This window comes from Pseudorasbora parva, chromosome 3 (assembly GCF_024679245.1).
Source record: "Pseudorasbora parva isolate DD20220531a chromosome 3, ASM2467924v1, whole genome shotgun sequence".
In the NCBI taxonomy this organism is placed as follows: Eukaryota; Metazoa; Chordata; class Actinopteri; order Cypriniformes; family Gobionidae; genus Pseudorasbora; species Pseudorasbora parva.
Window position 1 is genome coordinate 13,914,206 of NC_090174.1, and position 21,065 is coordinate 13,935,270.

The 21,065-nt window shown below is 37.9% G+C and overlaps 1 protein-coding gene across 10 annotated transcripts in view; it reads left to right on the forward strand.

The window, feature by feature from the left end:
• The window catches only part of acaca (acetyl-CoA carboxylase alpha), a 117,156-nt gene extending 97,027 nt beyond the window's left edge, over positions 1-20,129 (forward strand). For all 10 annotated transcript variants that reach the window (XM_067437856.1, XM_067437857.1, XM_067437859.1 and 7 more), the window contains 11 exons: positions 20-163; positions 234-354; positions 1,753-1,849; positions 3,104-3,200; positions 3,840-3,975; positions 4,060-4,237; positions 8,021-8,133; positions 10,842-10,996; positions 11,185-11,355; positions 16,091-16,227; positions 18,830-20,129. In XM_067437856.1, the coding sequence (XP_067293957.1) occupies positions 20-163; positions 234-354; positions 1,753-1,849; positions 3,104-3,200; positions 3,840-3,975; positions 4,060-4,237; positions 8,021-8,133; positions 10,842-10,996; positions 11,185-11,355; positions 16,091-16,227; positions 18,830-18,956 (1,476 nt within the window). In that variant the 3' untranslated portion in view covers positions 18,957-20,129. The remainder of the gene's footprint in view (positions 1-19; positions 164-233; positions 355-1,752; positions 1,850-3,103; positions 3,201-3,839; positions 3,976-4,059; positions 4,238-8,020; positions 8,134-10,841; positions 10,997-11,184; positions 11,356-16,090; positions 16,228-18,829) is intronic.
• The last annotated feature ends 936 nt before the right edge of the window (positions 20,130-21,065 follow it).

Consider the following 21,065-nt stretch of genomic DNA (forward strand, 5'->3'; position numbering starts at 1 on the left):
CTTTGCTCTTTCTCTACAGGTTCTGGGTCGAGAGGTGTACACCTCCAATAACCAGCTAGGTGGAGTACAGATCATGCACAATAATGGAGTCACACACACCACTGTGTGCGATGATTTTGAGGGAGTGTTTACGTTACTTCACTGGCTGTCCTACATGCCGAAGGTATGCAGAACACACACTGACATGTAACTCGGAGGATGTGATTGAGTCTAACAATGCTTTTCTCCTTCAGAATATGTCCAGTCCTGTCCCAATGCTCACTGCTAAAGATCCCATTGATCGGCCAGTGGAGTTCATCCCTACCAAAGCACCTTATGACCCACGCTGGATGCTAGCGGGACGTCCAAGTCAGAGTGAGTGGATGCTAGAACCCTAGTTCATTAAAAGTTCAGCTATATTGACGGCATCTGAGCCATGATGCCAATTGCCACAGGTCTGGTTATTTTACCAGCATAAATGTGGGTAAATAACTTTCATATTGCAGAAAATGCAGAATTAACAGGAAATTATATACTAGAAAAGTAATTAAAGGGATTGTTCACCATGAAATTAAATTAAAGCCATCTTTTACTCACCCTGCTGTTGATTCAATGTCCTATGTCCTTCTATACCTTTCGGACCTCAAAAGCAGTAATTTTAAAAATAGTTCTACACGCACTCCTTCCTATAATGGCAGTGGATAGTGACCAGGGTAAACATTGCATAGATTATACAAAATTATGACGCAATGATACAGTGAGACGCGCGCCGTATATGGAAACTGTCCAGGAGGCGTACTATAAGGTTTTGCGAGAAATAAACTATTATTCAGTCAAAACACTGAGCTCAGCCATTACTCTTAATCTTATCATATACCTTATAGAAAAGATACGAGTCACGTTTTTTTCTATTGAACCTGATTTCTCAAAATGTTGCGCAGGTGTTTATCTTGGGTGCCATGACAACAGTGCGTGAGCATGAGCACCGCCCATGCTGATTGTTCGTAGCAGTCATTACAAGAACGCGCACAGAGTATTTTGACGGAATAATAGTTTATTTCTCGCAAAACCTTATAGTATGCCTCCTGGACACTTTCCATACATGGTGGGCGTCTCACTGCGTCATACTTTTGTATAATCTTTCTAATGGTCGCTATCCACTGCCATTATAGGAAAGAGCGCGTGCAGAACTATTTTTAAAATGACCGCTTTTTAGGTCCGAAAGGGATAGAAGGACATAGGGCAATGGAACAACAGCAAGGTGAGTAAAAGATGGCTTTAATTTCATTTCAGGGTGAGGTGAACTATCCCTTTAAGTTTCTGTGTCAATGATGTTATACTGTCAAAACTCAGAACATTGGATTTGTTGATGTTTCTTGTGGCGATATCTTGAGTTTTGTGTATTAATTGCATTGAGGGTGTTGTTAGTTGGGGGAAGTATCAGTAATGGATGACTGTGGTCTGAGGGTTTATGGTTGAGGCACAGCTCTAGGTCTCTCCTCTCAGAGATAAGACACTCTGGGATATATGGAGTGTTTTTTATTGGTGAGACAGATTACACATCACTGTAATTACCACAGTGAGGTGGGGAGATATCGAGAGCGGGTGGCAGGGAGAAGAATCTTTGTCTCAGTGCTGAGACGGGTCTCGGTGTAATTGAGTGGTAACCTCTTCCTGCAGCAGCTTCCCCCTCGGTTAAGCTCAGGATATCTCTGATGAAGTTGGGGCGCTAATACAGCTCTGATGGTCTCTCTCTCTCTCTCTTCCATACAGACACTAAGGGTGCGTGGGTGAGCGGGTTCTTCGACCATGGCTCTTTTCTGGAGATCATGCAGCCGTGGGCACAGAGTGTAATCGTGGGACGGGCTAGGTAAGCACTAATAATCAATACAGAGGGCCCAAAAAGTCTTATGAAAATCTTAAAATTCTATGAATGTCATTGCAGATGCCACTTGGTTTGATTATTTTGTTATCTGAATCTTAACTAATTAATCTTTTTTTTTAAAGATGTTTTCTTAAAATTGTGCTTAGGTTCCCTTTAAAAAATAAATAAATACCATGTGGAATGACACTTTTGCAAATCCAGATTTTGTTTTAATGATTAACCAAAAAATGGAGCCTTTACACTTCTCCGTGAACTTGTTGACCTCTGACCTCAATGCCTACAGGGCAGAGTTTGTCTATTGGAAAGGTCATCCTCTGATAAATGCACTTTGAAAGCCCCTGTGGGGAACATTAGTTTTACATCTGTCTTCTACTACACAATTCTTTTTTAGTTGTCTGCCACAATACAGATTGATATCAAATGTGTTTTTTCTACCTTTATAGTGTTTTTGACGTTGCATGAAAAAGCCTTTTTTTTCTTGAAAAACAGTTACTAATTCAAAAATGAATAAGCAGGAAATGCTAAAACGTAAAGATGTGTCTTGAGTCTAGATTTAAAAACAGAAACAGAAAGAGTACACTTAATGTCAGGTGGCAACTGATTCCATAATCGTGGAGCAGCAACTGCAAAGCCTCTGTCACCTTTCATTTTTAGTTGTGACCGTGGGACATGTAAGAGAGCTTTATTGGTAGATCTGAGGGACTTGGGAGCTGAACCCTCTGTAAACGTGCTAACGAAGATTGAGGAAGACCATGGTATAAAGAGTTAGAATAGTTCAGTCGTGATGTAATAAATGCATGGATAACTTTCTCCAAATCTTAGAAGGAATTAGTTGATTTAAGTCTAAAATTATTCTCAATTCATAGTAGCTGTTTTTAACAACTGAGCTTATTTGTTTTTCAAGACTAAGCTCTGAATCAAAAATTACACCTACATTTTTTTTTGCATGTGACTTAACATATGGAGTGAGATCTAATCACTACTAATTGAAGAAATGTCGTTACAAATTATAGTTAATTTTAAACATGTTTTAAGAATATGGTGAAGTAATTTATCTGATCTTTCACTCAGTTCCAGCTGTATATGTATCATAAACATAGCAAAATGATGACACTTTTTATATAAACATTTTTAGAAAATTAGATACAATTTTTAAAATAAAATATGTATGTTTGTTATTGGTGAGGGTTTGTTTTATTCTGTTCCTGTGTAATCATTTGTCTCTTTTGGTAATTGTAGGTTGGGCGGGATCCCAACAGGAGTAGTTGCAGTGGAAACCCGATCAGTGGAGCTGTCAATCCCAGCAGACCCAGCGAATCTGGACTCAGAAGCCAAGGTGACCGCTTAGAAACACGTCTAGACTCTCAAGCCTTGTTCAGACTGTCAGTCAAATACGATATTTAGGCATATCTCATTGGAATCCGATCGTAGCAAGTGCGAACGTCAAAAAATGAAATAGATTTCTGGAAATCTGTTTCAGTCTGACCGCTCTGATTGGATTTTGCAAGGTTTATGTGACATTGTTTGAGGAAACATGCTGAAAAGTGGCGAGCTAAAAATTACTATAACCTATAAATGAGACCGGCAGAGATGACAGCATGGACTAAAGCTGTTCCTGATGCTGCCTCTGAAGACTTAGTTGTCCAGCGCAGCAGCTACATATTGTCATGTTGTAAACAAGACAGCATCTCTATTACAAACCCCTCAGTATTGCTGTTGTTGTTTTCGGCATATGCCTACCAACACAACGTCATTGTCATAGAAACCAATACAGATATTCTGGAAAATGAAAGAGTGCCATAGGACTCACTTAGTGTGGACACAATAATTTAGATCAGATTCCTATTGGATTCACAAATAATCGGATTTGGACTGGCAGTGTCAACATAGCCTCACATAGTGATGATGTTATTTGACAATGATGTCACGTGATTCTGTCAGAAAGATGACCAGTGTTTTGTGCTGTTTCATATAGATCATTCAGCAAGCAGGGCAAGTGTGGTTTCCTGACTCTGCTTTTAAGACCGCACAGGCCATTAAAGACTTTAACAGAGAGGGGCTTCCGCTCATAGTGTTTGCCAACTGGAGAGGCTTCTCTGGAGGGATGAAAGGTGAGGAATATGGGAAGGGAACTAGTATGTGCTTTAGTGATCGATGATAGTCTCTGCTAACACCTCATGCTCTCCTGTCTTTAGACATGTATGACCAGGTGTTAAAATTTGGAGCGTATATAGTGGACGGGCTGAGAGAGTACAGACAGCCAGTGCTGGTGTACATCCCACCACAGGCAGAGCTCCGGGGAGGATCATGGGTCGTCATAGACCCCACCATCAACCCTCGCCACATGGAAATGTATGCAGACAAGGACAGCCGGTAAGAATTAGGATGTGAAACTAAAAGGCTTTTTTTTTTTTTTTTTCTCACTGTGCATTGCACTTTTTTATGTGTTATGTGAAAATAACAGCAAGAACTTCATTAACCCTTAAATGCATGACTGTTTCGTCAAACATCCTTACATATTCGGGTCGTTAGCGACCCAGATCTATATTTAACATAGATGGACCTCTACCTGTCGTGATAATATATAAAACTCCTGATGTTAGAGTAACACTTACAGAAGAATAAAATAAAGCATATTTTGTTACCTTTTGGAGCTTGGAAGGGTTTAGTTTGAGGAGATGTTTAATACCATCATCATCTGTCCTCGTCAGAGTTCGTTTACCAGTACATTCAGCATCTGCCTCATATTCGCGATCTCGAGCATGTTCTCCAAACTCATTTTCAACGACTTCAAAATCAATATTTTGATCATTGACAGCTTCTTGACCACATCCATCATCAAGAGACAGTGACACTAACATATGATTGTGTTTACTACTTGCTCTCTGCTGTAAATCACTAAGCCATTTCAAGTTTTGCAGATTATAATGATTATTGTTTCGTTTTCTGTCAGAGGTAACTATGAGTGAAACGTCACTTCATCATTGTGTATCAGATATTGCCAACTTGTGGTATAAAAGGTGAATTGCGCCCTATTTTGTGATTATAGATTCATTTATCATTGTGGAAAAAAAATCTACGTACAATCCTACACACCTCGGGTCGTTGGCGACCCTATACAATTTTGACAAAAATTTGTGAAAAAAAAGGCATTCAATTATAATTCTATAATTTTTTTCTTGTTATTTTGTTTAAAATGGATTGATTGAGGAATAAAGGTTGATGTCTAACTTTAAAAAATGAATGAGGAGCAGGGTAGTGAAATGACGTCGACCCGAGGTATGCATTTAAGGGTTAAAACAGAAAACAAAACACATACACCAAAAAATAAATAAATAAAAATAATAATAAAATTAAATTAATATCGATTCTTAAATCCCAAGAATCGATTAGTCATTTTCAGTTAAAGGTGGGTTAAGTGTTATTTTAAAACTGTTTTCCAAAACGGACTCGGGCCGAGTCCAATAACAAACTTGTGACCAATCAGCAGGTAAGAGGCGTGTCTAATAATGATGGTGAGAAGAGAGCGTCATTATTGTCATTATTCAAAACACACGACACACGACGGACATTAGCTGAGAACTAATATATGCTGGCTTTTGCTTGAAAATGCTCGTGTCATGTACGCTTCTTTGTTCATTTGCGCTCACTTCAGCGATGCTAAAGACCCGTTCATTTCCACACTGTATGGAGCGTCTAAATCTCCTCACTGACTGTTTCAAGCGTCAGCTCACAAACATATATTAGGAGTATAGTATCTTACTTGTCGAACACATTTTGTTTCATTTTTTTCATGATCTATATAACCTTTATCTGGTCAGATTTGTAATATGTCCTTAGCTGGACTGTCACGCTCATGTAGGCTACTATCGAGTTGTCGTGTTTGTGTTTTTGTGATCACTATAACTAATCTTATCATAATTGTAATATGTTCGTTAGTTGGACTTGTGCTCATGTACTATCGAGTTGTTCATGAGAATGGTTTGTGTTTTTGTGATAGAAGGGGTGACTTTTTCATTGAATATTCAACCTGGATTAGTAACACAGAGATTATGCCATAGCCGTTACCTGGGTTGCGTATGTGTGGGGCGGAGCTATCAAAATAGGGGCGAGACCCTTCTGGGGGTAGGGGCGTGTTTGTTTTGGTTATTTGATATGTCAACAACGGTTACCAGAAAGCACTTACCCCACCTTTGGAATGAATGGAGCATTGTAGCTAGCATGCCTCTCATCCAATAAATTGCAATAATATTTGTGCTTTGTTACTACTGATATGAAACAGAGTCTCTGATTTCAAATTACGTCCATTTTATTACGAAATTCAAAAACATAAATACCATTTTGGCGCTGTGCCGCAAGATCGCTCTAACTTGGATTAAAGGGTTAATTCACCCAAAAATGAAAATGATGTAATTAATTACTCACCCTCATGTCGTTGGACACCTGTAACAACTTTGTTCATCTTCAGAACACAAATGAAGATATTTTTGTTGAAAGCTGATGGCTGAGAAAGGCTTTATCCGCCAAGTTATTGACGTGAACTCGACGCATGCGCGAGAATATGATGCAGATCCGCCGTTCGAATACATGAAACGGAAGAGGAGGAGCGCCGCTATCGCGTGAGCTCCAGGTGAGTTCACGTCAGAGACCTACACGAAAGACAATAACTTGGCGGATAAAGTCATTATTTTGATTCATTTTGCACACAAAAACTATTCTCGTCGCTTGGTAAAATTATTGTACAGCCACTGTAGTGAGATGGACTTAATAACGAAGTCTTTAGTGCCTTTTATGGGTCTTTTGAGCGGGTCAGTGGAAATATACTGAATGCCAATGGAGGCCTTTCTGAAGCCTTTCTCAGCCATCAGCTTTCAACAAAAATATCTTCATTTGTGTTCCGAAGATAAACGAAGGTGTTACGGGTGTCCAACGACATGAGGGTGAGTAATTAATGAATTAATTTTCATTTTTGGGTGAACTAACCCTTTAAGAGAAGCGGCATTGCGGAGCACAAATGACCTGATCTTATCTTATGCCTTAATATTAATTACAACGCAAAATAAACAAGAATGAGCATCTGAAGGTGTGTTAAAAGATAGAGTACAACTTAACAGATCTGTATCATGCCACAGAATCTCTCAATCAGTGTTTATTGTGGAAAAATGCCAATAAAAGAGCTTGTAAACAATGCCATGTAATGTCACATTTACCTCTGAAAAAACATATCCAGTGACCAAAATCTCGTTAGTTAGCTAGAAAAATGAACTCTACTAGAGAGGAGCATTTTGCTAAATGTATGCACGTTATTACATATTCATAATTATCTTTTTTTAAATGTTTTCCAATATTTAGTGCATGTTGGAATAAATCTGGCAAATTTTAATGACAACCACCATTTAACTGTTTGTTGAAATATTTCATATAACTTTATAAAAAATAAAAAAAAGACCAAACTTCCCGACCTCAAATGTTGTGGGTGGGGCTAAGTTTGGCTGGCATCCCGGCTATGCTGAAATATCAATATTTTTGACAATTAATATATATTAATTAATATTTTTTGACAACTTTTTAACACTAAGTCAGACCAGCCAATTTGAATGAAGATGCAAGAAGAGCACTGAACCTATGGAGCTATAAATATGACAAATTGATCTGAATTTGAATTGTATAAATCTGAATTATTGACAGGTGTAATCTAACAAAATTGAATATTATGTTGTATTTTACATAGTTCTGAATTTGAATTTGACACATCTGAAATGTTTTATGTCAAAATTGTATAGACATGTATTTTCAAACAGCAGATATTTTGTACTGAATGAATAGACTGGAAATATTCCGTTTTTGAAAATACAGATTCAAGATTTCAGATAAAGAAGAAATTCAGAACATCAAATTCAATATTCTAAAATTCAATCCGCAGAAATTCAGATATACAGAAAGTAGGCCAGAGGTCATCATCAGGGAAGAGTAAAGGATGTCAGAAAAGTCGAACGGAGCACCATCTGATCATTTCATGTCCTATTTGTAATGGAATAAAGTGAAAAGATCAAACGGCCCTTTTATACTTTTTTGTTTAATTTAGATTAATGCACGGAAAATGAGATTTCGGCTAGATTTCTCATCTGTGTGTGTGTGTGTGTGTTCGTTCTGTAGTGGTGGTGTGCTGGAGCCTGAAGGCACAGTGGAGATCAAGTTCCGTAGAAAAGACCTGGTGAAGACCATGAGACGGGTGGACCCTGTGTACATGGGGCTTGCTGAAAGACTGGGTAAGTTGTTCACAGTGCTCTCTCTCCTCTGAAATCGTATTTTGTTTTTATAAGGGGTATATGAGTATTGTATTAAAGCACATTATTGCAGCGTTTTGCTAATTGCGCCGACCCTTTCTCTCCTCTCTGAGGAGACATGTCAATCACAGGGGTCTCAGATCAATCAGACCCCGCTGCTGTTCTGTACCTCCTTCGATCGATTACCCCCTCAGCAGTCACTAAAGAGGACCGTGCCACCAGAGTAGCCTGCGGTGTCACATGCAGCCACGCTGAATGATTGCCTCTGACGTGATCGATCTCTCTCGATCAGCCACAGGGTGATGGGAGATCCTAGAGAGCTCCTCGGTTGGGCGGCACTCTGGTGCTGTGATTATTCTAGCTTTTACGTAGAGAACAATGGGTCAACACATAGGTGCCAAAAGAGCAGAAATGCGCCAATGCACTTAAAGTTGCAGTAAGCAATTTCTGAGAAACGCTATTTGTAGTCCCGGGACTCGATTAAAAAAAATAATCTAATTAATTAGAGGCTTTGTAATTAATTAATCGCATCTTAATTCCATATAATTATTTGACCTGAGAACAATGATAAGTAATTTTTCACATGGATTTTTAGTATACCATTGAATAATGACTGAATACATAAGCTTAATCAACAAAATATTGTTTATTTATTTCAGTCCAGCAGACCAGCGCAATGTTTGCCATTAAGTGTAGCAATAGCGTATTTGTTATATTTGAGGTTTGATGTGCTGCGGTGAAAAGCAAATTCCTTGTTGTAAAGCTTGCACACAACCGTGCTCTTGTCGACGCTTCCATCCTTTAATTTTAAAAAAAACAAAATTTCCCATCCACGGGGCCAAGCAAAGCGGTCTCATCAGCTTCTTCGTTCATGTTCACTCATGGTTTGTTGTTGTCATGACTCGTGAGCGCTAGTTGGTGTTTCAGTATAATCGGTCCGTCGAAACTCATTCATTGAAAAACGTTCCGCTATGCAAAAATAAGTGTTGTTAAAATTGTTATTTATTTTTTTGCGTAATTAATTAACGCGTTAAAGTCCCGTAATAAATTAATCTTAATTAACGCGTTAAAGTCCTGGCCCTAGTTATTTGACATCACCAAAACAAACACTTCAACACTACAAACGATCACAACCCTAACTCGATAGCCCCACCCCCAAATTCCTGAAACACTATGTCTGCGTCCGAAACCTGGAAAATGCTGCCTTCGGAGGACACATATGAAGCCAGGAAGGCGTCAAGCAATATCCGAATCTAATGTTAGCTTCACTTCATGTCTGCTGAGAGACCTTCATCTGATCGACTTTTGAAGTCATCATACATGTATCCTTCGCTGCCTTTGATATCCCAGAATCTTGTGATTTCCATTCAGTGACAGTTGAGTTTGGAAAAAAGATGGAATCCGAAAGTTGCGTTTGCTGGTCAGTTTGTGTGTAAATGTCTGTTTTTTACCAATATTTTCCACTTCTGATGTCATTTCTAGCTAGAAATGAGTAATGTAGTAATTAAATATGTGTTGAGTTCTTACCAAACTTCTCTCTATATTGCTGTCGATCATTAAACTGTTACACTACCTTAGAAGTCTGTCCGAAATGAGTTTCGTGAGGTGCCTTCCTGCACAAATGCTGCCTTACAAGTCATTGCCTGACAAGGCAGCGAGGCAACGAGTCAGCTGCCTAGGTTTTCAGACGCAGCCCTTGTAACACTGGCATGACCCCCTAATAACCCCTTATTGCTGATTGGCTACAAGTGTGTTCTGGTGCTCGGTCCGATCCAATTTCAACAGCGTTTCTCAGAAATCACTTACTGCACCTTTAAGCCAACATAAAATCAAAATAGACTATTTATTTTCTTAATACATTCTTATTTTTTACAATTCATCAGTTCATATATTGCTCTACGTAAAAAATAAATAAAAAAAATGTTTAATCAAACATACATTTTCCAGTGTTATTTTACTATTATTTATATAATAAAATAGTATTTATACATATTTTGAATTAGCGTTTATTTTAAACGTTTTTTTTCTGGTTATTTCTTTATTGTAAAGTTGCAGTCTGTACTTGTAGTCAGAACAAAAGTGACAGATGTGTTACTTACTTTTTCAGATTGCGTTTTGCAAGGGAAATTCTTATTTTAGTCATACTTCCGAGATGTAGAATCTGTGATTCTGAACTACATTATCCACACCGGTGTGGTGACTGACAGCCACACATATTCCTCAATGTTAGATTAATCTGTGCTGAGGAGCACAGATGTAAAGATGATAATTCTGCAAATAACTGCAATTGCAGTTTTCAAACAGAGATGGCGACAAAGAGGCAACTTGTGGACCGCATCTTTAACAAGAAAAACTCTACTCGCGCCACCTAAAAAAAATTTCAATTAATGGCAAAATTGCTATTCGGCTGTTTTAAGTAATGCCAAATAAATAATCCATTATAGTAAGTATGTATTTAATAATAGTAATAATAATAATTACAACAATTTATATTGTTAAATATAAACAGTAATTTAATACCAATTGATATCTTGAACTTTCATCCTTACATCTGAAAAAAGTTAGCAGAAATATTTCAGGTGGGCAAATATAATTGGCCTGACTGGATATATTGCCCCATTTTGAAGGTACTTTTTTTTCAAACATTCCACATAAATTTGGATTTGTCCATTCTGTGTGTGTGGTTTCAGGTACCCCGGAGTTGAACGTGTCCGAGCGTAAAGAGCTGGAGGGTAAACTGAAAGAGAGAGAAGAGTTTCTGCTGCCAATATATCATCAAGTAGCTGTACAGTTCGCCGACCTTCATGACACACCGGGCCGCATGCAGGAGAAAGGAGTCATCACTGTCAGTACTCAATAGCTTACACTAGTCTGCTCTGCTTTTGTCATGTTTTTGTCACTTTCTGTTGGAACCGTTGATTTTTACTTCATATTCTCCATAGTTAAAGAATCAGAAGCTCGACTAAAATAAGACCTAAATCAATTTATTGAATTTGGACTTGATATGAAAGTGTTTTTATTGTGTGTGTTTAGGACATCCTGGAGTGGCCGACATCTCGGTTGTTCTTCTACTGGCGTTTGCGCCGGTTATTGCTGGAAGACACGGTTAAGAGGAAGATCCAGTGTGCAAACAGCGAGCTAACGGACGGGCAAGTTCAGGCAATGCTCCGGCGCTGGTTCGTGGAGGCAGAGGGAGCTGTGAAAGTATGTTGCAAAAAACTATTGCATTTAGGGTGCAGTAAGCGATTTCTAAAAAAAAAACACTAACAAACTAGCACAACCCTCTCTTCATTGCTCCGCCCCCCAAAATAACGAACATCCTATGCAAATCGGGCAATCACATAAAGCTGGTGCATCAGACAGCTTGTGCAAGAATCAGTCAAGTAACCTTTATTTATATAGAAAAGTGAAGCCGCCACTGGCAAAATATGGGTCAGCGTCATATTTTGACATTGGCGGCTTCACTTTTCTATGTAAATAAAGGTTACATCTTGCACTGATTTGGGACCTGAGTCAGCCCAGTAGTGACCCGCAGTGTAAAGCAGCAGTATCAAAACCTCGCCCACTCTCCCACCACACAGTTTACCGCAGAACAACTCATTATGTTGGTGTAAAATATATACTAAATATTCAACTATATTACAGATCTGCCCACATTGACACTATATGATAATTGAACTGAGCTGGATGACATCACCGCTTTCTCTAGAGCGTTTTCACTAATGCCGAATCAAATTCTGTTGCATAATTTTCCTGTTAAAACTGTGAAGTTGCTTTGAAACAATCCGCATAGTAAAAAGAGCTGTATGAATGCAAGAAAGGTGACTTGACTTGACAATAACTTGTCAACTTGAAATAAACAGCTATGGAAATGTATTTAAAAAATTAAGTTAAAGCTCTAATCTCCTCCGGGAAAATCCAGAAGAAAAGTCTGTTAGTGCCTCAGTGACTACTTTGCTAAGAGAAGCTGTCAAGCTTAGTCGGTGCAGTCAGATCAATATTGTTAAATATAAACTCTTTCCCAGCCTGCTTTAAAAAAAAAAAAAATTATCAGCCACCACCCGCATCTTTTGATTCATTTTCACCAAATTTTCATGGCCCCCAGTATATTTTGTTGTATGAATATCTGAACATGCAATATATCAAAAGAAAGAACAGACCCTCTACTTTTAAACAAACAAACTAAAATCAGTTGTATTGTAACTTCATACATCCTTTTTATCAACAATTGAATGTGGGTAAGTTTCATAAAACTAACATTTTGAGCAAAAAAACTGAGAAAAGGTAGTTTTTGTCAAAGACTACATCCAGATCAGATTCAGAACAATGATCACAGACCATGATCACAAAACATAGATGGAGTAGATCGAGTCCATTAACACCCCTAAAGCTTATACCTCGTCTTGGGTTGACATATCATTCAGTAACATTAGGCGGTTTTGATTTATATGCAATTTAAAGCAGCACTAGGTAACTTTTCAACCTTCAGAATATATTTTCAAGACTCTTGTGACGATACATCAACTTCCAATAGGTTGAATGACACGTCTGCCATAGTCTGATGGGGTCTGTATCGTTTTTAATCATACTTTTTAACTTCTGGTTTCGGGTAATAACCCGAAAACAAACAAAAAAACTACAAAATTCGACTGCTTTACGGCATATACGTCACTTCCACCTCCACCCCCACTTCCTTAAATTCGGACGTGCGAGCCCAACTATCGTTTGTTTGCCGGATGTTATAGTCATGTTATAGTCATGGCCGAAGCAGCACAGAAAAATAAGAAAGTAAAGGTTTTGTCGGAGGAAAGCAAAAAGAGGAAACAAAAAAAGTGATCGGATTAAAGGCAGGGCGAGGATTAACATTGGACCAGCGTTTGCTCGTTGGCGTGTTATTACCTACCACTCAAACATTGTATTGAAGTATCCTATAGATTCTGTAAAATGGTAACCAATAGACTAGGCTACTATAATGACGCGGCTTGTAAACGTGAGCATCGCGATCATTTCTTTGGTGTTCGAAAAAAATAAAACCCATTAAATTATATTCATATGACATGCTGAAGGATGCCACTTTACCTGGGATGAAGAGAATTCACACGTGACGCAAGCAGAACACCTGCATGTGAACTCCTCCTGCAGTGTTCAGGGCTATCATGTTTGTCATGTCAACAAATGCACGTGCGCATCCCGTGATGTAGTGAAGTGAAGTATCATGCACAATGACAAACAGGAGTGCAACATTCTGGAAAAAATATTGTTAAGCAGAGTGGACTGCCATAACATCAAAGAAAAACATTAGCTACAGGCTTTAACATGGCTGTGTTTACAATTATAAATACCACACAAAAAATTGCCTACGTAGGCGATTGTAACCAAGGAAAAGTGGCTGAAAATAAAACTTAAAAATTCACTAGCCTACATTGAATGTAAAGTTTGTGTGGATAAATACGCACGGCAGCAACATTACCCAAATCAGACTAGAAACATCTGTCACAGTCTAGTCTACAACAGGCCTGCATTTATGATTTAGGCCATTCAAACGTCTCCAAAATAATTAAATGTAATTATTTAACCGTTCAGAATTAAACTTTAAAAGCAGCACACACATGGTTGATTGTTCTTGCAATCGTAATGCAATTGACTATGGGCTACATTAAACCTTAAAATAAAAAGGTTATTGAGTGTTTACACAGTCCTATAGCCTACAATAAAAGAGCCTGCACAGCGACAGGAAATAAAAATAATAACAGCCTACCTCTCCAGAGCACGTGCAGAGCTCCACTCATGAACCACTCACTGGTAAAACACCGTCCGCTCAAATCCTGCTCTAAAAAGGAACTTTATCTGTACTGTAGCCTACTATACACGTTGTAGCAATTAAAACGCATATTTAGTTTTATATGTTAAATGTAAATATATTTATTTAATTAAAAATATTAGGCAGTATATATGATATAGTAGTCATTTGTTTATTTTAATTTAGCCTACATTGAATCTGAAAATTGAACAGAACACATGGGAAATATGGGGGTCAGAAATTATTTTGACCACTTAAAGCATTTCTTTGAATTTGAATGAAAGTGAATTTTGTTTTAAATAAATTGTATCTTAATTTTAAGTAATTGTTTTATTGACTAATTGCCTTGATTTAATAAATAATACGAAAATATAGCATAGCCTACAATGACATGGAGGCTCTGGCACCCTGTGAACAACGTCTTAACTGAACAACTATTAGAAAAAAAAGCTTTAGGTGGTGCAGCCTTATAGCCATTTATTTCAATTAGACCTATATTTGATCCAGCATGTCACAAAGGGCATTTCGGGTTGAGCACGCGGCGCTCAGCGGAATGAGCTTCAGAAATTAACGGAATATTCAGAAAGCGTAATACTGCTCATTCTTTCTACGCACACAGCAATTTTTTTTTTTAAAAGCAAAGTTTTAAAAACATAATTCAACATATAAATAATACCTGTTAATAACTTTTTATTTGTTTAATTCGTTTAAAAATAATAGTGTACATATTTGGTTAAAATCGATTACGTTTTCGAAACTTGTGTTGGTTGGTCCGATCGATTGTGCAATCGATTTGCGAACGTAAAGTGACAGCCCTACTGGGAAGCGTTCTCTTATAAATGACAGAAATATCTGTCAATGGCGGGGAAAGAGTTAAGTATCCCCAACTTAGTAAGCAAGAGGTGACAGTGGCAAGGAAACCAAACTTCTTCAGGTGACAGAATGGAGTAAAAAAAAACTTGGGAGAAACCAGGCTCTATAATAGCTTTTAGCTCAGAATAGTTCTCCTCTGGCCAATGAATAAACAGTGTGATTATGATTCAGGCTGCATCACAAGGCAGAATTCAGATCGGTAGCATTCAAATATTCATCAAGTTCCTGAAGATTGGATTCATCACGCCGGTACGGAACCTGCTGTTGAATCGGCTGTGATTCAATAACAACAGCAATATCTTAGTTCTGTGAAACAAAAACAGAAAAAACAATACTCGCATATTGAGCAGAAACAAAGGAACCTCAGTGTCCGTTTTTACTAGACCTTCCCGTTCTCTAACGTCTCTCTAGCGCTGGAAATTCTTTTGAGTATTAAAAGTATTATCTGAGTATTATTTCCAGTATTATCCTAGCTCTTGCCTGATCGTAAACCCTTTTACTTCCAATTATTCTCCTCTGACCTTTACAAATTTCCCACTTGCTCACTCTCTCTCCAGATCACCAACAAAAATCTTGTGAAGAGTTTTGAAAATGTGACCAAAGTATTGAGAAATGTGTCCTAGAGATTGTAAAATTAAACAAAAAAACTGTAGCAAATCTTTCTTTTACTGAAGTGGCGTGTGGACTAGGGACTATATGACCATTAGTAATGATCAGAATGAATGAGCTCTCCCGAGCTCCGACAAGGCCTCTGAAGAGTCGCCACACCAGGTCCTGGAGCAGAGCCAAGTCCCCAGGGCAGGTTAAAGTATCTGCAGAAGACGGTGTCTGGACCACTAATACATTACCCCAATCTGAGCGAGCTATCTTAAGCTACAATTAATCTCCACCCTGCCACGCGCAGATAGGAGAGCAACACGCTGTTTCTTAATTAAAAGCAAACGGATTAAAAATGATTAATATGGGGCATTAAATGTTCTTGCCGACTACAAGTGCTTGCGGTTTTTAGAAGCACGGAAGCCCATTAACGCCTCGACAAATCTTCACAAGCACAAGTCCAGCTTTGTTTCAGATCAGCCTGATGTTATCAGTCTAAGCCTAAATGAAGAGCCGTTGATTAGGATTGTGATTTGGTTTTCAAATAGAAACATTGTCAGAAAGTTTGTTTGGCAAGATGTTTTAAGCAAGCTCAAGGTGTTTTGAACTTTTTATTTTTATTCTCGTTTCTTTATTTCTCAATGTATTTTTTGTTGTCGTTTGTCTCAGGCATATCTGTGGGACAGTAATGAGGATGTTGTAGAATGGTTGGAGAGGCAGCTGGCAGAGGAAGAGGGTGCCAGATCTGTCATCGATGAGAATATCAAATATATCCGCAGAGATCACATCCTCAAACAGATCCGCAGGTAACATCCAGAGTTTACCAGTCTTTGTGTGTGTGTGTGTGTGTGTGTGTGTGTGTGTGTGTGTGTGTGTGTGTGTGTGTGTGTGTGTGTGTGTGTGTGTGTGTGTGTGTGTGCTATTTTGCAAGTTCTCCCACTTGGAAATCATGGAGGGTCTGAAATTGTCATCCTAGGTGCATGTCCACTGTGAGAGACATAATCTAAAAAAAAGAAATCCAGAAATCACAATATATGATTTTTTTTAACTATTTATTTGTATGATACAGCTGCAAATAAGTATTTGAACACCTGTCTATCAGCTAGAATTCGGACCCCAAAGACCTGTTAGTCTGCCTTTAAAATATCCACCTCCACTCCATTTATTATCCTAAATTAGATGCACCTGTTTGAGGTCGTTAGCTGAATAAAGACACCTGTCCACCCCATATAATCAGTAAGAATCCAACTACTAACATGGCCAAAACCAAAGAGCTGTCCAAAAGACACTGAGACAAAATTGTACACCTCCACAAGGCTGGAAAGGGCTACTGGGAAATTGCCAAGCAGCTTGGTGAAAAAAGGTCCACTGTTGGAGCAATCATTAGAAAATGGAAGAAGCTAAACATGACTGTCAATCTCTGTTTGCCGATACTGTTATTTTGAAAGTGTAAATGATGGAAATACAATCTAACTTTTTAATATATTATAAGAATGTCTAATCTCTCATTTGATCTTTTCTTGGCTTCTTTATGCACATTAATAAAACAATTTACCTTGGCTGCCCAAACCCCACTGTATGTGTTATATATATATATATATATATATATATATATTGTATAACAACGATTCAAGTGCAATTCTAATTCTTTACTAAATTATATGATCATTTAGTCACAATTTGATTCAAGTTTTTGCACAATTCATAATTATTTTAAAGATGTGCAAGTGGAGGAGACTTAAGAGACAAACACGTCCACACCAGAAGTAGATTGGGGAACTGGATTTTACTGATTCTTACTAAAACTGTATAATTAATTGTAGAATTTCAGTTTATGAAAGGAATAGTTCACCCAAAAATGAAAATTACTCCATGATTTACTCACCCTAAAGCCATCCTAGGTGTATATGACATTCTTCTTTCGGACGAATACAAGTTGTATTCAAAAATGTCCTGGCTAATCCAAGCTTTATAATGGCAGTGAATGGCAGCACAACATTTGACAATAGAGGCCTTTTGAAGCAAATCGATGGGTTTTTGTTAGAAAAATATCCATATTTAACAAGTATAAAATAAAGTATCTAGTTTACGGCCTAACACCTTCTGTATTCAACTTACAAAAAAAGCGTAACTGGCGCGTAAGCGTTTTGAACTGAGAGAGGCATTATACTTCATAAATTGAAATTTTTTTCATAAAAAGGCGGTCCGCCTAAGCTAGATATTTTACTTTCTAACGTGTTAAATATGGATATTTTTCTAACAAAAGCCCTATTCGCATTAGTATTATTAGTATTATTAGTATTGTCTGGGGACCTCTGGTGATTTGTAATAATTGCAGAGAATGTCTGTGATCTTAATCCCCTGTGAATCGGCCATGTCTGTAATTTATAAAGTGTAAATTCCCCTGCAAATTTCCTACCATATTTCGCCGAAACACCGAGGTCCTGTGATAATACTAGTCCTGTGCGAATCGGCATCTCTGTGATTTGGCCAGGATTAGGTGGATCGTATATAATTTTTGCAAGGTTTTTTTTCCTGCACACATTTTTCACGAAAAATGGAGGCTGCATTCATAATGCGCACCCTTATAAATTCCTGTGCAGCCGCACAGATTACTTTCACTTTAGAATGTACCAGTTTGGGAGCAAATTCCTTGAATTGTGGGTTTAATATTAACATCAATGCTATTCTTAATTAAAAATATAACAACAGAACAGTACAATGACAAGCTCGCTTAAATGAGCGCTTTTACATTTACCTTTGAAACTGACTCTTCTGCCATATATTGTCAGCTTCTCACTCGTGATAAATGAAATCTGACTCTTGCCGCCGTCTGTGCTCAATTCAGTTTTTAATTGTAGTGTCTGATAGATTTCATACAGGTATATCTATAACGAAAAAACATTTACAAGTCTTCTTGACATCATATCCGGGAGATAAGTCAGTAAATTCGAGTAAAATCACAGGCTTTGCTTATCCCGTGCGAACATGCCATGCAAAATTCAGATGTGGGGGAGTCATTTCTACATCACAGGTCCCTAGATAATACTAATCCCGTACGAATAGGGCTAAAACAATTATTTACTTCAGAAGGCCTTTATAACCCCCTGGAGCGGTGTGGATTTTGGGCTCCCATTCACTGCTATTATAATGTTTAGATTAGCCAGAACATTTTTTTTTTATATAACTCAGATTGTATTCATCTGAAAAGAGAAGTCATATACACCTAGGACGGCTTAAAGGTGAGTAAATTATGGGATAATTAAAATGTTTGGGTGTACTATCACTTTAAATCACTGCATTCAATTTTTATTTTCAGGTAAATTAGTTGCAATGCATTTTACACCCATATTTATTCACCTTTACGTTTTTCTGTCTTAAAAGTAACATTTTTTTCATGTTTCTTAGCCTGGTTCAAGCTAACCCTGAAGTGGCCATGGACTCAATTGTTCACATGACCCAGCACATCTCCCCCACGCAGCGTGCCGAGGTGGTCCGCATCCTGTCCACCATGGATGCTCCTGCATCCTCGTAGAGCCCTGTCAATCATCTCAGAGGCCTGATGTTACTGAAAACTGGAACAAGAGGAGCCAACATGGTAGTGCTCTGACTGACTTCATATTGTTGGCTATGAATCTGAAAATAGGAGCTACAACAAAGATACTCTGTATCAATGCACATAAATGGGCACCTTTAGAAACACTAAAGTAAAAAAAAAAAAAGATATATGATAGTGTTGTCATTTTTAGTTTTGCAGTCTAGTCAAGTGCACTTTGAAACTTAAATGAACAAAGACCAATTGTAGAAACAAGCTTCCCAAAGCTGTTAGGTTTCATTTTTTCCCCCTTAGAATCTTTTGTTTAAAAGGCAGTAGTTTACTGTACAAGACATTTGAGAGTTCATAATCAACTTTACACTTTCTCCTACAACAGGTTATAACACCTGTCCACACTAAGAACAAGCGATGTGACTCGATTGCTCCTGCTTCGCTGGTTATAATGGGTGTGATGTAGCTGTTGTGTTGCATCAATTGCAGTGTAGGGGCAGTATTATTCTTCACATGCAGGATGGTCTATTGAGCCAAATGACCGCATCATTTTTGACTGCTTGTCATTCGTTTAACCAAAAAAAATCTTTATTTTTATGTCAATCCACTGGTATTGTACTTGTATGCTGTTTATTTTTTAGCATAGATAGAATGTCGTAAGAATATATTAATAACTTATTAAGCAATCATATCTAAAAACAACATGGTACATTATACTACAAGTTCATAACTAGAACATTCAACAAGCGTTTAGGTTTGTTGAATTTGATTGTTATACATATTCTGGAATGACTTAACAAGCAGGTTAGTGTAGAAATGTACTAAAAGCAAGCAATTAAGGGGGCAAATGATACTTGAGAAATGTGAATGGAGTATTAATCCAGAAGATCTGAAGGTGCTCTGTTGTATCCTTAGTGTATCATTGTCATGATGGTTAACCTCAAGCTGCCACTACTGTTCGACTCAATGAAAGGTGAAAATCGCGTCAAGTGTGCTGAGATGCTGTGACCCAAATGGGTGGTGATTTGTCTCATGTGTCTGTATGTGTTGTGAAACATGTTACTGAAGCGATCAGAAGCTGTCTCCATGTTAAAAATGGAGGATTTCCTGTGGCAAAATGTGATTGCCTCTAAAAATAACTCAATAAAATCTAATTCTGTACTGGCTCTTTCTTGAAGAATTGTTCATATCATGGATAACGGGATTTTTAGTTACATAATACATACTCATATTTCCTACATTTATTTCCTGTTGATGGTTGAAGTTGTGTGTTTATCCAGACCAATATGCCCCCTAGACAAGTTGAGATTTTAAATGAGATGTTAAACAGAGCCGTTTGTCTGGGATGCTCTATTATGAACAAGTCTGTGATGTGTGAAAACAAAAGGGCCAAGCACCGAACCCTGAAGTACACCAGTGGTTAGTTGATGTGTTAGGCATCCCTCCTCTCTGAAATACCCTAAAGGATCTACCTGTGAGTTGGACTCAAACCAGAGGTTGGGTTCCCCAGTTTACATTTAAGAATAAATTATTTTGGCAACTTGCCACAATGTAATGTGAGAAATAGGTGTTGTTGCTCATTTTACAAGTAAAACGTTAGCTATTATTGATGGGTTGTGTATGTATAGATGTCATAAATATAAAGTAACAGTCTAATGATCAGAGCAGGTGGAAAATTTCACATTAAATGTATGCAAAGGAGTGTGGTCCGAGATGAAATCCTGCATGGCCTGAGATGGTGTCTGTGCTTTTCTAAAAACAAATAATCAGTGCTCGTCTTCATGCTATTCTTCGGTCTTGAGATGAATCAAACCACAGACAGAAGGATCCGGGAACACACTTCTATTGATTTATCAATTCAGCAATCATTCTCTCATCTGGTCCCCTCTGTGTGGGTTCTACAGTCCATTCTCATACTACCCACTAACAATGACAAAGGCCAAATTGAAGCACAGCAATTCAATACCCAGTTAGAATTATAGCAGTCACAACAGTGAAAGCTTGGGGTGGATAACAGGACTAATAACGCTGATCAAAAAACATTATAGATTGCATCCAGAGAGGAAAATGTAAATATGGCTACATATTGGTTTTATT